At 39.8% G+C, this 15,516-nt stretch overlaps 1 protein-coding gene across 6 annotated transcripts in view; it reads left to right on the forward strand.

Moving 5' to 3' along the window:
* Positions 1-15,516, forward strand: part of CDK19 (cyclin dependent kinase 19) — a 214,681-nt gene that overhangs the window by 143,607 nt on the left and 55,558 nt on the right. For all 6 annotated transcript variants that reach the window (XM_017889652.1, XM_017889654.1, XM_017889657.1 and 3 more), the window contains 2 exons: positions 10,457-10,567; positions 13,413-13,553. In XM_017889652.1, coding sequence (XP_017745141.1) covers positions 10,457-10,567; positions 13,413-13,553 — 252 coding nt within the window. The remainder of the gene's footprint in view (positions 1-10,456; positions 10,568-13,412; positions 13,554-15,516) is intronic.

A 15,516-nucleotide genomic window follows, 5' to 3' on the forward strand; every position in this document is an offset into this window, starting at 1 on the left:
TTCCTCCTCTTCTTCTTCTTTCTTCCTCCTCTTCTTCTTCTTTCTTCCTCCTCTTCTTCTTCTTTCTTCCTCCTCTTCTTCTTCTTCTTCCTCTTCCTCCTCTTCTTCTTTCTTCCTCCTCTTCCTCCTCCTCTTCTTCTTTCTTCCTCCTCTTCTTCTTCTTTCTTCCTCCTCTTCCTCCTCCTCTTCTTCTTTCTTCCTCCTCTTCTTCTTCTTTCTTCCTCCTCTTCTTCTTCCTCCTCTTTTTCCTCCTCCTCCTCCTTCCTCCTTCCTCCTCCTCCTCCTCCTCTTCCTCCTCCTCTTCCTCCTCTTCTTCTTCTTCTTCTTCTTCTTCCCTTTCTTTCTCCTCCTCCTCCTTCTTCTTCTTCATTCTTCCTCCTCTTCTTCTTCTTCTTCCTTCTTCTTCTTTCTTCCTCCTCCTCCTTCTTCTTCTTCATTCTTCCTCCTCTTCTTCTTCTTCTTCCTCCTCCTCCTCCTCCTCCTTCTTCTTCTTCTTCTTCTTCTTCTTCTTCTTTCTTCTTTCTTCCTCCTCCTCCTTCCTCCTCCTCCTCCTCCTCCTTCTTCTTCTTCTTCTTCCTTCTTCTTTCTTCTTTCTTCCTCCTCCTCCTCCTCCTTCTTCTTCTTCTCCTTTCTTCCTCCTCCTCCTCCTCCTTCTTCTTCTTCTTCTTCTTCCTTCTTCTTCCTCCTCCTCCTCCCTCTTCTTCTTCTTCTTCTTCCTCCTCCTCCTCCTCTTCTCCTTCTTCTTCTTCTTTCTTCCTCCTCTTCTTCTTCTCCTCCTCCTCCTCTTCCTTCTTCTTCTTCTTCTTCCTTCTTCCTTCTTCTTCTTTCTTCTTTCTTCTTCTCCTTCTCCTTCTTCTTCTTCTTCTTCTTCTTCTTTCTTCCTCTTCTTCTTCTTCCTCCTCCTCCCTCCTCCTCCTCCTCCTCATTCTCCCTTCTCCTCCTCCTTCTTCTCCCTTCTCCTCCTCCTTATTCTCCCTTCTCCTCCTCCTCCTTCTTCTCCCTCCCTCCTCCTCCTTCTTCTCCCTCCCTCCTCCTCCTTCTTCTCCCTTCCTCCTCCCTCCCTCCTCCTTCCCTCTTCCTTTTTTTTTTTTTTTTTTTTTAGAGACTGGGTCTCACTCTGTCACCCAGCCTGGAGGGCAGTGGTGTGATCATAACTCACTGCAGCCTTGAATTCCTGGGCTCAAGCAGTCCTCGCACCTCAGCCTCCCCAGTAGCTGGGACCACAGGCCTGCACCACCATGCCTGGATAATTTTATTTTATTTATTTTTTTGTTGAGACAGAGCTCTTGCTGTGTGACCAGACTAGTCTCAAACTCCTGGCCTTAAGTGATCCTCCTGCCTTGGCCTCCCAAAATGCTAGAATTACAAGTGTGAGCCACTGCGTCCAGCTTATTTCACTTTTTGAATGAAGGAACCAAGCTGATATTATAGCCCATTCAAAGGAGAAACTTTAAAACACATACATGTACAGATCAGGAATATTGAAATGGATATGCAAATTGAAGCAAAACCGGCTTCTTCCACTATTGGGGAGGGAAGTCAGTGAACCTCTACCGACAGCACAGAATTTGTATGCTTATAGTTGAGAATTATTCTGCATCGTTTTCAATTATGTGTAAGGTACAGAGTTGTAAAATAGCTTCTATAGAATCAGAGTCAGGTAACTGAAAGGATGGGCCCCTAACAATTTTTTTCTGTTGAATTACAAATAATTTTTCTACCTGAGTTACTAGAAAGCTTTTGGTTTTCTACAATTTTTTTAGAATTGTAGATAAGGGATATAGAGTTACAGTATGTTTGAAAGTGTTAGCACTTGCAGAAAGGTAAAGTGCAGAATGGTGGTTACGATTTTAAATAGAAAAGCTAGGGAAGACTCACTGAGGAGGAGATATTTGAGAAAAGAGTTAAAAGTAGATGAGGTTTTTGCCTGAGTAACTGCAATGATGGAGTTGCTATTAACTGAGGCTGGGGAAGAGCAGTTGGAATAGAGGCTACTGGAGATACTTGACTAGAGGGTAGTGGAGGTAGAGAGTGCGACCTCAGTTTTGGCTTTTAAGCGTTCAAATGGAGCTGTTGAGGCAACTGGATACACATAGCTGGAGTTCAGGGGAGATGGGTGGACTAGAGATAAACATCTGGGAGTTAATGTGTATGGGTGACATTTAAAGCCCCCAAACTAGATGAGATCACTTAAAGAGCTCTTTCAATGTGTCAGGCATTGTGCTAGTCACTAGAAATACATTTAAAAATGTCTTTCTGGGCTAGTGTGGTGGCTCACACCTGGAATCCTAACATGTTGGGAGGATGAGGCAGGAGGATCACTTGAAGCCAGAAGCTCAAGACTAGCCTGGCTTCAAACAAAGTAATACCCCATTTCTACAAAAACATTAAAAAATTAGCTGGGCATGGTGGCTCATACCTGTAGTCTCAGCTACTGAGGCTAAGGCAGGAGGATGGCTTGAGCCCAGGAGTTTGAGGCTGCAGTGAGCTGTGATCGTGCCACTGTACTCCAGCCTAGGAGACAAAGTGAGATCTTGTCTCAAAATAAGTAAGTAAGTAAGTAAAATTGTCTTTGTCTTCAAGAACGTTGTGGTCTAATGCAGGAGGAGGGCAGGGGAGAGATGCAAACAGTTAAAACATTGTAAGATACTCTTAATATAATTGAGTGAGGCCAAATCTGAGAGTCATGAAACATGTACGGAAGGTAGTCAAAGGGTGGTACCTTTTCTAATAGCTGGCTTCTCCACTGACCCATTTACCCTAGCATGTTGCCAGTGATACTAGGGAACCTCAGTGGTGACACTTCTGCATAGCTTACAAGACTGCCTTTATATGGTCTTTGCCTCACATCTTGCTTTGATTCCTTAGACTTGTTCATAGTGACAGATGATCAGTTAAGGATTTTTGAAATATCACTCCTGGCTGCAGAGTGAAAGGTAAATGAGAAGAAGTAACAAAAAAGATACAGGTAACATTGGCTTGCTATTTCTTTGCCTCAGTCTGCCTTCATGTTGATAGTTAGTGACTTACAGAAACCAACCGAGTAGAAAAAGCATAAGAGGTACACAGAAATAGAAAGTGCATATTGATGCTCTAGAAAATGCAAATTTGGGGATTAGGGAAGAATTTCTAGTAAGTGTGTATAGTTGTAAACTTTACACTCTTCCCTCTTATACAGGCAGACCTTAGAGATATTGCAAGTTTGGTTCCAGACCATTGCAGTAAAGCAAATATTGTAATAAAGCAAGTCACTCAAATTTTTTGCTTTCCCAGTAAAGTCATATTTATTATACTGTAGTTTGCAGTATAAGCATACACCGCTATAAGTGTCCAGTAGCATTATGTATAAAAATGTATATATCTTAATTTAAAAATACGTTATTGCTAAAAAGTGCTAATGATTATCTGAGCTTCCCAGGTTCATAATCTTTTTGCTGGTGGATGGTCTTGCCTCGGTGTTGATGGCTTCTAACTGATCAGAGTGGTGGTTACTGAAGGCTGGCATGGCAATTTCTTAAAATAAGACAGCAATACAGTTTGCTGCATCAATGAACTCTTTCTTTCTTGAAAGATTTCTGTGTAACGTGCAATGCTATTTGATAGCATTTTCCCATAGTAGAACTTCCTTCAAAATTTGAGTCAGTCCTCTCAAACCCTGCCAGTACCTTATCAGCTAAGTTTATGTAATATTCCAAATTATTTGTTGTTATTTCAGTGGTGTTCACAGCATCTTCACCAGGAGTAGATTCCATCTTAAGAAATCACTTTCTTTGCCCATCCATAAGAAGCAACTCCTCATCCATTCAGGTTTGATCACGAGATGGCAGCAATTCAGTTAATCCTCGAGGTCTACTTCTTTTTTTTTTTTTTTTTTTTTTTTTTTTTGAGACAGAGTCTCGCTTTGTCGCCCGGGCTGGAGTGCAGTGGCCGGATCTCAGCTCACTGCAAGCTCCGCCTCCCGGGTTTACGCCATTCTCCTGCCTCAGCCTCCCGAGTAGCTGGGACTACAGGTGCCCACCACCTCGCCTGGCTAGTTTTTTTTGTATTTTTTTAGTAGAGACAGGGTTTCACCATGTTAGCCAGGATGGTCTCGATCTCCTGACCTCGTGATCCGCCCGTCTCAGCCTCCCAAAGTGCTGGGATTACAGGCTTGAGCCACCGTGCCCGGCCACTTGAGCTCTACTTCTAATTGTTGTTCTCTTGTTATTGCTACCATATCTCATTTCCTTCCTCCACTGATATCTTGAACCGCTCACAATTATCCATGAGGGTTGGAATCAGCTTTTTCCACATTCCTGTTAATGTTGATGACTTGACCTCTTTGAAGGAATCATGAATGTTTTTAATGGCGTCTAGAATGGTGAATCCTCTCCACAAGGTTTTCAATTTACTTTGCTCAGATCCATCCAAGTAATCACAATCTATGGCAGCTATAGCTTTATGAAACGTATTTGTTAAAGAATAAGACTTGGAAGTCAAAATGACTTCCTGATTCATGGGCTGCAGAATGGATGTTATGTTAGCAAACATGAAAACATCATTAATCTCCTTGTACATCTCAGTCAGAGCTTTTCAGTGACTATGTGCATTGTTAATGGACAATAATCTTTTGAAAGGAATCTTTTTTCTAGGTAATCAGTCTCAATAGTGGGCTTAAAATGTTCGGTAAGCCATGCTGTCAACAGATGTGCTGTCATCTAGGCTTTGTTGTTACATTTATGGAGTACAGGTAGAGTAGATTTAGCTTTTTTTTTTTTTTTTTTTTTTTTTTTTTTTTTTTTTTGTGATGGAGTCTTGCTCTTGTTGCCCAGGCTGGAGTGTGCTCTTGTTGCCCAGGCTGGAGTGCAGTGGCACAATCTCAGCTCACCACAACCTCCACCTCCTAGGTTCAAGCAATTCTCCCGCATCAGCCTCCTGAGTAGCTGGGATTACAGGCATGTGCCATCATGCCTGGCTAGTTTTGTATATTTAGTAGAGACAGGGTTTCTCCATGTTCATCAGGCTGGTCTCGAACTCTCGACCTCAGGTGATTCGCCCACCTCAGCCTCCCAAAGTGTTGGGATTACAGGCATGAGCCAATATGCCCGGCCATTTAGCATAATTCTTAAGGGTCCTAGGATTTTCAGAATGGTAAATGAGTATTGGCTTCAACTTCAAGTCACCAGTTGCATTAATACCTAGTAAGATAAACAGCCTGTCCTTTGAAACTTTGAAACCAGGTGTTGACTTCTCTCTAGCTATGAAAGTCCCACATGGCATCTGTTTTTAATAGAATTCTCTTTTGTCTACATTGAACATCTGTTGTTTAGTGTAGCCACCTTCATCAATGATGCTAACTAGATCTTTTGGATAACTTGCTCCATCACCTTGCACTTTTATGTTATAGAGGCGACTTCTTTCCTTAAGCCTCATGAACCAACCTCTGTTAGCTTCAACCTTTTCTTCTGCAGCTTCCCCACCTCTCTCAGCCTTCACAGATTGAAGATAATTAGGGTCTTGTTCTGGATTAGGCTTTGTCTTTCTTTTTTTTTTTTTTTTTGAGACAGAGTCTCGCTCTGTCGCCCAGGCTGGAATGCAGTGGTGTAATCTTGGCTCACTGCAACATCCGCCTCCTAGGTTCAAGTGATTCTCCTGCCTCAGCCTCCTGAGTAGCTGGGATTACAGGCACCTGCCACTACACCCAGCTAATTTTTTGTATTTTTAGTAGAGACGGGGTTTCACTGTGTTGTTCGGGCTGGTCTTGAACTCCTGACCTCGTGATCCACCTGCTTCGGCCTCCCAGAGTGGTGGGATTACAGGCGTGAGCCACTGCACCCAGCCAGCTTTGTTTTAAGGTAATGTTGCAGCTAGTTTAATCTTCTATCCAGATCACTAGAACTTTCTCCCTATCAGCAATAAGGCTGTTTTGCTTTCTTATCATTTGTGTGTTCAACAGAGTAGAACTTTTAATTTCCTTTGAGAATTTTTTCTTTTATTCACAACTTGGCTAACTGGTGCAAGAAGCCTAGCTTTCAGCCTGTTTTAACTTTTGGTGTGTGTGCCTTCCTCAATAAGCTCAATCATTCTAGCTTGATTTAAAGCAAGAGATATGTGGCCGGGCGCGGTGGCTCAAGCCTGTAATCCCAGCACTTTGGGAGGCTGAGACGGGCGGATCACGAGGTCAGGAGATCGAGACCATCCTGGCTAACACGGTGAAACCCTGTCTCTACTAAAAATACAAAAACTAGCCGGGCGAGGTGGCGGGCGCCTGTAGTCCCAGCTACTCGGGAGGCTGAGGCAGGAGAATGGCGTAAACCCGGGAGGCGGAGCTTGCAGTGAGCTGAGATCCGGCCACTGCACTCCAGCCNTCACTAGAACTTTCTCCCTATCAGCAATAAGGCTGTTTTGCTTTCTTATCATTTGTGTGTTCAACAGAGTAGAACTTTTAATTTCCTTTGAGAATTTTTTCTTTTTATTCACAACTTGGCTAACTGGTGCAAGAAGCCTAGCTTTCAGCCTGTTTTAACTTTTGGTGTGTGTGCCTTCCTCAATAAGCTCAATCATTCTAGCTTTTGATTTAAAGCAAGAGATATGTGGCCGGGCGCGGTGGCTCAAGCCTGTAATCCCAGCACTTTGGGAGGCTGAGACGGGCGGATCACGAGGTCAGGAGATCGAGACCATCCTGGCTAACACGGTGAAACCCTGTCTCTACTAAAATACAAAACTAGCCGGGCGAGGTGGCGGGCGCCTGTAGTCCCAGCTACTCGGGAGGCTGAGGCAGGAGAATGGCGTGAACCCGGGAGGCGGAGCTTGCAGTGAGCTGAGATCCGGCAACTGCACTCCAGTCCAGGCGACAGAGCGAGACTCCGCCTCAAAAAAAAAAAAAAAAGAGAGATATGTGAGATTCTTTCTTTCACTTGAACAGTTAGAGGCCATTGTAGTTTTATTAGTTGGCCTGATTTCAATCTTATTGTTTCTCAGACAATAGCGAAGCATGAAGAGAGGGAGAAAGATGGGGAAACAGCTGGTGGGTGAGGCAATCAGAACACACAACACTTATAGATTAAGTTTGCCCTCTTATGTGGGTGCAATTTGTGATGCTTCAAAACAATTACAATAGTAACATCAAAGATCACTGATCACAGATCACTGTAACAGATATAATAATACTGAAAAAGTTTTCAATGTTGCAAGAATTACCAAAATGTGACACAGAGACATTAAGTGAGCTTCATGCTGTTGGAAAAATGGTGCCAGTAGACTTGGTTGATGCAGGGTTGCCTTCTACTTGGGAAAAACACAGTATCTGTGAAGCAATGAAGTGACTATCTGTATGACATATTGAAAGGAGACCTAGGCAAGGTGCAGTGGCTTACACCTGTAGTCCCAGCACTTTGGGAGGCTGAAGTGGGAGGATTGCTGAAGGCCAGGAGTTCGAGATCAGCCTGGACAACATAGTGAGACTCTATCTCTACAAAAAAAGTTCTTTTTACAAAAGTGACCTATATGGTGGTTCCTCAAAAAATTAAACATAGAATTACCATCGGATCTAGCAATTTCACTTCTGGGTATATATCTAAAGGAATTGAAAATGGGGATTCAAATAGTTACTTATACACCAATATTTAGGGAACATTATTCATAATAACCAAAAGGTAGAAACAACCTAAATGTCTATTGAGGGGCAAATGGACAAACGGAATGTGGTCTATACATACAATGTAATAGTAATCAGCTTTAAATAGGAATGAAATTCTCATACATGCTACAACACGGATGAACCTTGAAGACATTATATTATGTGAAAAAAGGCAGACACAAATAGGCAGACTCTGTATTGTTCCACTTATATGAGCTGCATACTGACAACAGTCAAATTCATAGAGACATAAATTAGGATACTGATCATCAGGAGCTGGGGGTAGGTGGCAACCTGGAGATAGTTTAATGGTATAGATTTTCATTTTGAGATGATGAAAAAGTTCTGGAAATACACAGTAGTGATGGTGGTTGTGCTTAATCCCACTGAACCAGTATAGGTAGTGGGATTAAGTAAATATACTAAGTATATCTGATATATTTAAAAATGATTGAAATGGTAAATTTTACATTATGTATATATTTTACCCCAATAAAAAAGGTGATCTAGAAATACCATGCTATTGTAAAAAAGAACAAGGAAGATTATTTTATTTTTTTCTTTTAAAAAATTTTCTTTTGTCGAATCTCTTCTCACCTGAAGGAAGTATTTCTAATATTGATACTGTCCTAATACTGAGAGATTTCCAAGATAGAGTAAGGGTAAAAAAAAAAAAAGAAAAGGTGCAGAGCAGTGTGTATATTATGCTATCTTTTGTGTAAACAATGCAGGATAAAATATATATTCATATTTGTTTTTACTTGCATTAAGAAACATTGCAAGGATAAATAAGCAATTAATAAAAGTTATTACCTCCAGGTAAGCAAGAGGAGTGGTAGTGAGACATTTCAATATATATCCTTGTGTATACTTTGATCTTTGAACCATATAAATGTATTATCTAGTCAAAATAATTTTTCAGCAGAGGACTTAAAATGAATTTAAGGGATCAACAATTGGAAGTCACAGAGAATGTAGTTTTTTAGAAGTGTTGATTAAATATTGCTACTGTGACATCCACTTTCCCAGACAAGCGAGGTCTAGGAATCAGGGATCTGTGCCAATGTTGGGTGTTTCAAGAGCCTGGTTTAGATGCAGAAGTGGAGTTTTACTTTCCCATCTACTTCAGGCTGCAAAGAGAACATATTTTGCATAGGGAATAAAGGCAAACTCTTTAAGTTCATCAATATCAAGGAGTTAGAAAGAAGGAGACAGTCATTGTGCCTGGGGTGAGGTCTCTTACCAGGGTCTAAGTGCTTCAAGGCTGGCCATGGCAACGGGGTCATTAAAAACAGGGTTTGCCAGAGCCAGAGAACATGAAGTGTTCAAAATGGCAAACTCTCTAGATTTTGGGAGGCCAAGGCAGGCAGATCACTTGAGGTCAGCAGTTCGAGACCAGCCTGGCCAACATGGTGAAACCCCGTCTCTACAAAAGATACAAAAATTAGCCAGGTGTGATGGCACACACCTGTAATCCCAGCTACTCAGGAGGGTGAGGCAGGAGAATCGCTTGGAGGCAGAGGTTGCAGTGAGCTGAGATCGTGCCTTTGCACTCCAGTGTAGGCAACAGAGCAAGACTCCGTCTCAAAAAAAACAAAAAGTTACTAAAGTTACTAGAATGGGTAAGCAATTTATTTTTCTCTGCCTCATTGATCTATTTATATGTCTGTGTCCCTTACCACATTGTGGGAACTGAAGACATGAACTTTAGCTGTAGTGGAAAAAGCATGGGCTTTGCAATCAGGCAGATCTATTTAAGTCCAAACGCCTTCTCTTTCTAGCTATTTGACTTTGGTCAAGTTATTTTTATCACACTGAGCCTTGGGTTCTGTGTACATCATAAAATTGTTCTAAAGATTAAGTGAGAGAAAAACATTTGTATATAATCATCTTGCACATAGAAAATATTCAAGGGAAGTTTTCTCTTTCTCTTTTTGCATCTTCCACAGAGCTTTATATTTAAAAGTTATTCAAAATATTTATTAAATTGAATATGTTTCTCTTTACCTATGAAATCTGAACCCTGGTTAAGGACAGCCTGAGGCAGGCATATTTCTAAGGCTTTTACCTTGAGCAATAATGTCATTGTTGCTAAATATTTTATCAAGCAGCTGTCTGTTATGCGCAAAGTGCTGCTTCTGCTTGCAGCTCTGGTTTATCTTTCCTCCATATCATCAGAGTCCAGCTTAAAGCTTTTACTTTGTGAAGTCCTGTTCCTTTTTTTCTGTTTACAGAACCTGTTCTCAACTTCAGTTTTTATAAGTGGGCATGACAGTCCTTCCCTTACACTCACTACTCTTCAAAAAACCCTCAACCACACACTCTAGGGATGGATAAGTATAGGGATTGTTAAATATCTTTCCTTGTTTTGTCACATATTTCTTGAGCACCAGTACTGTGCTAGGGTAGATATAAGCAGTATTAATACATGATTCCTGCCTCCCAAGAACAGTTTCTTTAGTAAAAAAGATATGCATGTACAAAAATATAATTAATTATTTAATGATATGATATTGTTTGCTGTTTTACATTTACCATTTAAAATCATATTTTTAAAAACACATTCCTGCTTGCAGTCTCTGACAAGAAAGAAAGTAAAACAAAACAAAACAAAACACATACACCCATGCACATGGAAAAAGGATTGGAAAGATATGCACCAAGATGTTGACAGACCTTATCTCTGAATAGAGGTATTTTGGGTGGTATTTTTTTTCTTTCATTTTGCTTACCTGGATTTCTAGATTTTCAGAAATTTCGTTTTGAAGTTATAAGACATTCATCATTTCCCCCTCCTTGCTAATACAACAGTGACCCCTCTCTTTCTTTTGCATTCAGCTTTTGCGAGAATTGAAGCACCCTAATGTGATCGCATTGCAGAAGGTGTTCCTCTCTCACAGTGACAGGAAGGTATGGCTGCTGTTTGATTATGCAGAGCATGACTTGTGGGTAAGTATAATCTCACTGTATTTCTAGGATTATTTTATGTAGGTATGGAGCATATTTATATAAAATACATATTGTTAATGCACAGAAAGGAAAACTTGTTCTGTTAGCCATACTTCAAAGTAAATATAAACATAAATGTTGATTTTGAAGAATTTAAGCAATAAACTAACATTTTACTGAGGAGATAGGATTTATAGTATTTAGAAATTTTACTTCAGAAGGATTTTAATGAATGGGAGACTATACTTTTTTCGGGGGGGGCGGGTGGTGGCAGGGAGGGAGTTTCGCTCTTGTTGCCCAGTGCAATGGCACGATCTTGGCTCACCGCAATCTCTGCCTCCCAGGTTCAAGCGATTCTCCTGCCTCAGCCTCTTGAGTAGCTAGGATTACAGGCATGCACCACCATGCCCGGCTAATTTTGTATTTTTAGTAGAGACAGGGTTTCTCCATGTTGGTCAGGCTGGTCTCGAACTCCCAGCCTCAGGTAATCTGCTCACCTCAGCCTCCCAAAGTGCTGGGATTACAGGCATGAGCCACCATGCCTGGCGGGAGACTATACTTTTATGCAAGTAATTAATGGCAATTTACTAATATGTATAGTGAAGATTAAAGATGTTTTATCAACGTATGAAAGAAGCAAAAAATTCTAATTCCTATCTTTTCAAATTAGGAATCAGAACATTTAAACACTTTTATCTGAGGAACTGCTAAAAGTAACAAACTTCAAATCTGGCAATAAGTTCAAATTATGGATAATTAATTTAGCACCACTATGCCTGGCTAATTTTTCAAAAATGTTTTATAGAGACAAGGTTTTGCCATCTTGCACAGGCTGGTCTTAAACTCCTGGGCTCAAGTGATTTTCCTACTTGGCCTCTCAAAGTGTTGAGATTACAGGCATGAGCCATCACACCCAGCCTTGTTTGTTTGTTTGTTGGTTGGTTGGTTGGTTTGAGACAGGGTCTCACTCTATCACCCAGGCTGGAGTCACTGCAGCTTTGACCTCCTGGGCTCAAGTGATCCTCCTGCCTCAGCCTCCCAAGTAGCTGGGACCACAGGTGTATGAGCACACCTGACTAATAAATTTTGATTCAATATAATGTGGTTTATCGTCTGTATAAGTTATAAATCTCTTGAGGAATAACTTTAACAGACTCAGGTCTTAAAGAAACTTTCAGAGTGTATGCTCTTATAGCAGATATGGACAAGAATTTCCAGTGTGTTGTTTTCAATTCTTTTCATGGATATTCACAGACATTGTATTTTCCCCATTTTTCTATATTTCCCTATATGTCAACCAAGGCTTACTTGATAGTGTATGTACTTTACTTTGCACATCAGTGAGGTGATGAAAGAAGATGATGTAGTACATTGGAATAGTCAGGTCCTGTAGAACTGTACTGTCCAATACCATATTTCAAAATAAATATAATCATAAATGTTGATTTTAAAGAATTTAAGCAATAAACTGACATTTTACTGAGAAGATAGTATTTGTAATATTTAGAAAATTCACTTCAGAAGTATCTGAAGTACACACATTGATTTCACCTGTTTCTTTCTTTCTTTTTTTTTTTTTGAGACGGAGTTTCGCTTTTGTTGTCCAGGCTGGAGTGCAGTGGTGTAATCTCGGCTCACTGCAACCTCCACCTCCTGGGTTCAAGCAATTCTCCTGCCTCAGCCTCCTGTGTAGCTGGGATTACAGGCATACGCCACTACACCCAGCTAATTTTGTATTTTTAACAGAGACAGAATTTCACCATGTTGGTCAGGCTGGTCTTGAACTCCTGACCTCAGGTGATCCGCCTGCCTTGGCCTCCCAAAGTGCTGGGATTACAGGTGTGAGCCACCACACCCAGCCTCTTTTTTTTTTTAAATGTAGCTGTTAAAAGTGGAAAGTTATACATGTGGCTCCCACTATATTTCTACTGGAAATCACTGCTATAGTATAAACTCTAATTTTCTATTATTTCTTAAAATCAAATCAATGTTATTACTGAACAGTTTATAAAAATAAGAAAGCTGTATAAATAGCTTAATAATTTTACATACCATTTGGTCATCATAAAGTTACTGGAGCACTATTGACAATTTCATCAGTATTGTTTGCATAGTGTTTTGATGGTCCTCAGTGTCCATTTTATGTTTTGGACAGAGGCAGGAGTGGAGTGGGGATGGAGGTGGAGGTGGGAGCACTGAGGGGGCCGGCAGCATTTTTTCCCTTTCAGTACAATATTTTTATAACCCACAATATTTATGTGGATATAAAAATTTGAATATGATGACCCAGTTTTATTTATTTCAGTGGGATTGAATTTCCTATTTTTTCTCTCTCCTCCTTTTTAGCAATTTCATATTTAACATTAACTCCCAGGAATATATTCTTATTTATTCTGTGCCAAAGATGGAAGTTTTCCAATAATTCAGATATACACCTGATCAGTGATGTTACCCAAGTGTACTAAGTGCTAACTGTTTATAGAAAGTGAAGATTTACAGTTTCTCTTTCTTTTTTTAATCTTTCATTCTGTCAGTAGAGAATATAATACTCTTCTTAGGTAGCTGTTTCAATATCAGTCCTTTTTACCTTTTGGTCCTATTTAATGAAAATCGTAATGGTTTCAGTAAATTTAGTCATTATAACCCCTCATTAACAGGGTCACATTCACCCTCAAAATAGATTCAGTTTTGGTTGAACTTATTATTCAAATTATTTTTCTTTGTGTCATTATTGGCCTTTAATAAGTAATTTTAAAATATAGAGCATTTATTACAGCATTGATTGTGTTTTATTGGCATAGATATTAGCAAAGACTATATTATTATGTTTTTTTTTAATTTTTAGCATATTATTAAGTTTCACCGTGCATCAAAAGCAAATAAAAAGCCCATGCAGTTGCCAAGATCTATGGTTAAATCCTTACTTTACCAGATTCTTGATGGTATCCATTACCTCCATGCAAATTGGGTGCTTCACAGAGACTTGGTAAGTATTTTTCTTTTAAATTCATCAATATGTTTTTCCCTCCTCTTTTAAAAAATTTATTTTCTTCTTGGTACCATTATAATAAAACATTAATTATAGAAAAACTTGAAAATACACCTAAGCAAAAAAGAAGATAAAAATCACCCATAAACCTGTAATCAAAAGATTAACACTATTTAACATTTGGTGTATATCATTCCATTGTATTTATGCATAGCTGTAAAATATCAGTGTGATTTTGAACAAATGATTACTGTGCAATTTTAATGGAGTAGTCACATGTGAAACATGCACATTTCAATCCAATTTGTTCTTCATATTATTATTGCTCATTAGTAAAAATGTAATTAATACTGAGTTCTCATTTTTCTTTCCCTTAAAATCTAAACTGAAATAATGACATTGCATCTAGTAAAAAGAATGTTATCAATATTAATAAACAAATGAATAAATCTAACAGGTGGTATATACTTATTAGGCAAATTAGCTGCAATTTCGTGTTTGATTTTACTTTTTTATTCAATATACATGTAACCATCATTTACTGATATCTCATTATATTGCTAGGTATTCATCTTCACACTGTTGTTATTTTAGTTTATGTTGATGCAAGTTTCTTTTGTTTGTTCTTAAGAAGATATGGTTATGGAATAGCTGTAATCCTCATTTGCTCCTCAGTTTATCATCAGAGATCTTATTTTGCCCCCACAAAGTGATTTCATGATCTTTTATTTCTTAGGCTTTTGAAAATTCTTGGGATATGGTAGGGATACATGTAGGTAAATTCCATTTTATTAACTGATGAGAAGTGTTTATTGATGAAAGGATCTAGTTAGTATCCCTTGGGACCTTGTCAGTCAGGGCTACTTATCTGACTTGACCATGTCTTGCTGTAACATTGTATAAATTGGGGTCAAATGATAGTGACCACAAAAGATGCATTTACCATATTAATAGGAGCATTTCTCCTTACGATTTTTTTTTTTTTTTTTTGAGACAGAGTCTCACTCTGTCGCCCAGGCTGGAGTGCGGTGGTACCATCTCGGCTCACTGCAGCCTCCTCCTCCTGGGTTCAAGCAGTTCTCTGCCTCAGCCTCCCGAGTAGCTGGGATTACAGGCACCCACCACCACTATGCCTGGCTAATTTTTTTTGTGTGTGTGTTTTTTAGTAGAGACTGGGTTTCACCATCTTGGCCAGGCTGGTCTTGAACTCCTGACCTCGTGATCCACCCTCCTTGGCCTCCCAAAGTGCTGGAATTACAGGTGTGAGCCACCAAGCCCGGCCTCTCCTTATAATTTTTAACTGTAAGATTCTTTGAGGCTTTCACATGTCCACTTTACTATTAGCTATGAATCAGCATGCTTTAAAATGATTATTGGGCTGGGTGTGGTGGCTTATGCCTATAGTGTCAGCAATTTGGAAGGCCGAGGTGGGTGGATCACTTGAGCTCAGGACTTCGAGACTGGCCTGGGCAACATGGCAAAACCCCATCTCTAACAAAAAATACAAAAAGTAGCCGGGTGTGGTGGTGCGCTCCTGTGGTCCCCACTATTCAGAAGGCTGAGGTGGGAGGATGGCTTGAGCCTGGGAGTTGGAGGTTGCAGTGAGCTGAGATCACTGCAAACTCTGCCTGGGCAACTGAGCCAGACCCTATCTCAAAAGAAACAAACAAAAAGATTATTGGGTACATGAGGTTGTTCTAGATCATGAGAAGAACTCTTTCATAAATGGGCTCTTAGATTTTAATCTGCCGTGCACTTAGTGAAACATATGCAGGTTACATATTTGAGGTTATGTTCATCTTTGAATCATTTATCAAAATTTTTTATTGAAGATTAATTTATCTGAGCTCCTCTCTTGTTTCATAAAATTCTATATTTTTTTCTAAACAGCATAGCTTAACATATTTTATTCATGATATGGTCACGTGAATGTCCACTGATAGCAAAATTTAGTATGGCA

The sequence above is a fragment of the Rhinopithecus bieti genome, unplaced genomic scaffold (assembly GCF_001698545.2).
Source record: "Rhinopithecus bieti isolate Rb0 unplaced genomic scaffold, ASM169854v2 scaffold_18548, whole genome shotgun sequence".
NCBI lineage: Eukaryota > Metazoa > Chordata > Mammalia > Primates > Cercopithecidae > Rhinopithecus > Rhinopithecus bieti.